We start from the raw sequence: 5,423 nt of genomic DNA, 5'->3' as shown, positions 1-5,423 counted from the left end.
AAAGTTTAAGAGAACAAATAATACTAGATACAAATTTTAAAAAATTATAAATGAATTAAAAAAAATTTAAAAATAAAATAATATACACTCTGGTAAATTAATAAAACAGACTACATGTATAAATTAATAGTCAATACATAAATAGGTAAAGTTCAAATAAAAGCCAAACTAAAGAAGTTAGGTCCTGAGTTTGCACTTAAAAAATCACCCCCCTCTGCTGCCCTCGGGTCTTCAGGCAGGCTGTTCCACAGATGTAGTCCTTAGTAATGAAAAGATGCCTCACAGTGAGTTTCGGTTCTTTGGACCCTTAAAAGTCCACTGCCAGAAGACCTGAGGGTACGAGAGGGCTCATAAGATAAAAGCAGATCTGATGAATAACTACAACCAAGACCATTAAGAGCTTTAAAAAAATAATAAAAGGGTCTCAAAATCAGTCCCAAAGCCCACTGGGGGAACTAATGACATTCCCATCAGTCTCAGTTGTCCTGTGTTTCCTGCTAATAGGTACATGTAAGCCTGCAAACATAATAATATGGTGAACCTGCTGTGGCTGCAGACTCAGGGTCCCAAATCCATACTACATACGAACCGTCAAAATACAGTTTCTGCTGTTAGTAAAAAAAAAAGTGTAACATTGGTTGTCAACCAAACTGTTACTCTGGAATGTCAAATTAGACTTAAACTCACTGAACAAATATCAAAATGTATTTTAAAAGATTTTTTTGAGCTGTAACAACACACAATTTAAATATTTCCAACTATAAGTAACAAATTACTTTTCGTTGTGCATTGTGCTGCACCGTATTTATACACTGTGTTCCATATGCATGTGTCTGCTTCAAATATATTTTATTTAGTCACTATTCTGGTGTGAAAAAAAGAACTAACTAAAAAGCTGCTCAAAATCAGTATTGATTTGGGACACAATGTTCATCTTATTCTTTTATGGTATATATTTGCTAAATGAGGAGGCAGAAGAAAGAGAGAAAGGGAACAGTTGTTTGCTGAAATGTGTGTATAGTTGTTTACATGCTCCTAGGCTCAGGCTATTTTAACTCTCTGTAACCATGTTTTTGTTAAAGTTTTGCCAATTCCTTGCCTTTAATCCATTATTGTCAGTGCGTTATGATTATTTATTATTACACAGAAATTAAAGCATATCGCAATGGAAGCCCTCTTATCTGTATCTGGTGTTTTAAACTTTCCCTCAGCGTAAAAGGATGTGTTAGTGACTAAGGCTGGCTCACCCCTTCCTGTGTGGACTTCACGCTTGGCACCAGGCCTTCTATTCTGATGAAGTTAATCGGACGCAAAGCCAAAAAAATAGTAAGTGGAAAGAATCATTCTATTTATAAGGGTAATGATGTTGGCAGAATTTATACCACATCCTTCACATTTTTGCTGGATGAAAATGATAAAACCTGCAATAAAAAAACACTTTTTTAGGAGTCGGTTTAAATGCAGAATGATGTATTTGAATTAAATGATGGTTGTACAGAGGGATCGATTAGTACAAGATTCTTACATTGGAACTATCAATAACGGCAGATAATTGAATAGAGACCCAGGTTCAATCTATTTTTTGTCGTCAGACCAGGTGACTTCATAGTCGCCATAGGCACTCTTCAGCTTCTCTGCAGACACAGAATGGTCTGCTTTCCCAAATGCCTGGAAATTATTGAGAAATAATGTTTATTTTTACATTCAAACATTACTAAGTATATGTAGTAGTATATTAATAGTATTTTATTCAGCTTTTAAAGGTCCAGTGTGTAGGATTTAGCAGGATATATTGTCAGAAATGGAATATAAGTATGTTTTCTTTAGTGTATTATTACTTTAAAATAAAGATTCTTGTGTTTTCATTACCTTGGAATGCCCTGTTTATATCTATATATGAAGCGGGTCCTCCTCCACAAAGTTTGCCATGTTGCACCGTCGCATTTCTACAGTAGCCTAAAACCAGATGCTGGCTCTGGATAGGGCCATTAAAGTTTTTGTGTAGACCACTGCAGTTAGCAGCCCCTACACAACAAGTCGAACGGCTCTGGAAAAACACTGATTTTTAACGTGAAACTGCTTCATTCAATGCTTTTATCAATTTTCATCGCCTGGTTTGTTTTATTTAGAGAGGAAGAGACCTCTGCGGGTAATTCACCTCACACTAAAATCCTCCTGAAAGTCTGGATCTTAAGTTAGCAGACAAAAAAGCTGAGCACATGTAAGCATGTGCTGGGCTAGCAGGTCATTTGCAATGTGACAACAATGTAATACAAACACTGATTTGTTATCTGAAACTGCTTTGTTCAGTGTTTTTACTTATTTTAAATTAGCAGGACGGTTTGTTTTGGAGAGAGAGAAACCTCCGCGGATAATTTGGCTGCCGGAAAAAAAACCTCCTTAACAATGAACCCTGACCTTGAGGTCATACTTGGCAAAGGAGCAAAGTTTTAGCTGGCTGGAATCTGCAATCCTCACCGCAAGATCACTTAATCCTACACACTGCTCCTTTAAATGCATTTCCAGTCAAATGAACTCACAGTTGATTCTCCAAACACCCTTAGTTTTTTCTCTTGGCTGTTGTGCTCAATCTTCCCTCCTCCGAGGCATTTACTCTCCATCCCCAAGGCCTCCATGGCTGGACTGACTTTCTCAAATATATGATCTGCAAATAATTAAGAAAATCCATTAATAAAAACATACAATCTGGTTTAGCCACAGGGAAGTCAAATAAGCAACATATTTTCAGCATGTTATTGTCATTAGTCTCACATCTAATCTATAATTGGTGCCTTGAGTATTTGAAATACGCATATTAAATTTGGAAAGCATTGCATCTGTCTGTTCAGTTTTTAATGCACGCTGCACGTTTTAAGTGTGCACGACACTACATGACTCAAGTAAAATAGCTCATTCTGCAGCAACAATACAGGTCGCGGTTTGCACGTTATCACGAGTTAAACTGACGCACTTGGCGCTCCTCTGCAGCAAATGGCAGTAATCAACTTACTGTGATACTCTGCACTTTTTGTGCCTCGGACTATGTCTTTATGCACATCGCCATCTTTCACTTTCACTCTGACCAGAATGTACTTAAAGGTTCCCTCTGGATCAATCTCTACAACGGGGATTTTAGCCAGAGCGTCTGCCATAGCGACTGTGGCTTTAGTCAGAGCACCGGAAACCCTCAGACTGCCAAGAGGTCTACCGACGACCGACAACATAGTGCTGTTCTTACATATGGCTTTATTTGGACTGGGACTATTTCCTGTCTTAAAGAGACAGTCCACCTGCAAACTGTCGGCATAACTGTACATGGTAATGCAAACTGGCGACCCCATATGGCAACTAGGGGAACTGTTTGAATTTAAAAGCCCTTAAAACTCAAAAAAAAAAAATAATGTTGTCAGTGTACTGTAGCTTATATGTAGCAGCTAGTGCACTAGAATAAAGGGCTTAAAGGGCTCTTGTACCAACCATCGATTGTATATAAAGATCTTTATGTGCAGTCTATGGTACCAACCCAGTTTATAGCAAAGAGAAGAGATCAAAAATACATCTAATAATAAACTTTATTTTACACTTTATCTAAAAAAGCACTTTTTAAAAACAAAGCTATAAAGCCCTCTACGTGGTTTAACATGCTTTTTTTTAAATATAGGATTTGGGCAAATAACATCAGACAGTTTTAAGAAACTCAAAGAAAAGTAACCCCAACAGTAAAGATAATTACCACTGATGAAATAGAAATGCAAAGCTGGCAACCAACATCCCTGAAGATTGCACTGAGGCAAATAAAATCAAACAATTAAAATAGAAACATACAAAACATACATACATATAATAACCAATGATGATGTAAGATAAAAACAATGTAAAATAACAATGATCATCAAATAAAATATGTTTATATTAAACAATGTGCCAAAATGAATTAACAATTAAATGTACAAAATGAATTAACAAGTAAATCTGCTAAAATTAATAAAGGGCTTTTTAACCGATTACTTTTAAAAAGTGATTTAAAAGATATTAGATTCTGCAGGCCTCAGACCCTAAGGTCACCCCTAATGTGAGCAAGCTTAGGACTTTTTCTTTTATCCATTTGATTGTTTTTTTGTTTCCTTTAACCAGAGAAGATTTTCCGCTGATGTCTATCAGGAGGGTCAGAGGCCAGCTAGTAGGGATGTAGCTGTTGGTTCAGGACTACTTAATCAGACAGCAGGATAGATATTTTTGCCACAGATGCTTGACCCTCTAGATATCACATGGCCTCTTAAACAAGTAACCCATCGTGCAGCCTTTAATATGGAGCCAAAAACACTTGTAACAGTCACAAACCTTTCATCTCTTGCTTTATCACATCAAACAGGACAGTGACGGTAAATAGAAGTTTTGATTTTTTGTGATATTTGGTAACTGGTATGCAGTCTAACAGTACTATTAAAGTCACAGTTATGGTCATATTCACATTAACCAATTTTTTTAATGCATGATTATTTGCAAGAATAGATCTGTGGTGATCAGAGCACAAATCTATATCCGTTTAGGATTTTCTTATCAAAGGTGAAACTGACTTTCTCCCTTGGGCTTTATTCTGTATGAGTTAATTAGGCATTGTATATTATTTTTCAGTGGAAGGGATGGAGGTTAAGAGGTGTCAAGCAACAGTGGCTACTATCCAGTGCCTCAGATCAGAGAGGAAGGAAATGAACTGTCACTTCTAGAAACACAGGCAGCCTGCAGGCGCCTCTGCTCTCACACCACACATTTCCCGTCTCTGGACACCCATGAAAAATACCCGTAAAATGTTTGTTTGCCACCATTGCATTGGGGTTTTTGGGTTTTTTTTTAACTCTCTTTCTTTTGATGAGCGCATCCTTTGGCATCCTTTCAATGTGAAAAGCATGTTCCAGTAAGTGCATTGTCTGTTGGCACATGTAGTGCTGCTGCCAGTAGGTTTTGAGTGGAATTAATCATCATGAAGCTTACATTTTCTTTGTTTTCATTTGGTGGCAAATATTTAAAGCTGGATATTCAAATAAAAGGAAACAGCGGGAATATTTTCAGCACTCTAAATCTCTCTCCATCTGTCTTATGTACAATTATTGTGTTTTTGTATATTATTTTAGTTTTCGAACTGTTAGCGATACTTTGATTTTTGCCTTATTTTAATATGAACTTACACAATGTATTGTTGTTTGTTTCCGGTTTTCCTGGGTTTTTTTTTTTTCGTATTTATTGTATCTGTTGTATTTTTGTATTTGTACATAGGACCATTTTCACTACCGACCACTATGGACTTTTTTCTGTGTCCTTAATAAAGTTTATTATTAATTATTGTTGTTATCATTAAAGAAAACAACATTTTAAATATTGCAACTGGTTGAGCTGGAGCTTTTAACTATATGTATATATATATA

General features: G+C 36.3%; 2 protein-coding genes across 2 annotated transcripts in view; one reads left to right on the top strand and one right to left on the bottom strand.

Moving 5' to 3' along the window:
- The window catches only part of c3h1orf112 (chromosome 3 C1orf112 homolog), a 20,677-nt gene that overhangs the window by 12,127 nt on the left and 3,127 nt on the right, over positions 1-5,423 (top strand). Inside the window, exon 18 of the mRNA XM_042513953.1 lies at positions 3,087-3,202. Within this exon, the coding sequence (XP_042369887.1) occupies positions 3,087-3,202 (116 nt within the window). The remainder of the gene's footprint in view (positions 1-3,086; positions 3,203-5,423) is intronic.
- On the bottom strand, positions 1,450-3,224 carry LOC121941185 (14 kDa phosphohistidine phosphatase-like). The gene is made up of 3 exons (XM_042483916.1): positions 3,011-3,224; positions 2,541-2,665; positions 1,450-1,668 (listed from the first exon to the last, which is right to left on the bottom strand). The coding sequence occupies exons 1-3, from the start codon at positions 3,222-3,224 to the stop codon at positions 1,576-1,578; spliced, it is 432 nt and encodes a 143-aa protein (XP_042339850.1). The 3' UTR covers positions 1,450-1,575.

The sequence above is a fragment of the Plectropomus leopardus genome, chromosome 3, assembly GCF_008729295.1.
Source record: "Plectropomus leopardus isolate mb chromosome 3, YSFRI_Pleo_2.0, whole genome shotgun sequence".
Lineage (NCBI taxonomy): Eukaryota > Metazoa > Chordata > Actinopteri > Perciformes > Serranidae > Plectropomus > Plectropomus leopardus.
Note: the sequence above shows the minus strand (reverse complement) of the source record. Positions and strands in the feature narration are given on the sequence as shown.

Bases quoted from the DNA above. Each gene is read 5' to 3' on its own strand.
- LOC121941185 (XM_042483916.1), bottom strand. From the start codon at position 3,224: ATGTTGTCGGTCGTCGGTAGACCTCTTGGCAGTCTGAGGGTTTCCGGT. The intron at 2,666-3,010 runs GTAAGTTGATTA...AATTATTTGCAG, and splicing joins AAAAAGTGCAGAGTATCACA to ATCATATATTTGAGAAAGTC. The intron at 1,669-2,540 runs GTGAGTTCATTT...AATAATTTCCAG, and splicing joins GGGTGTTTGGAGAATCAACT to GCATTTGGGAAAGCAGACCA.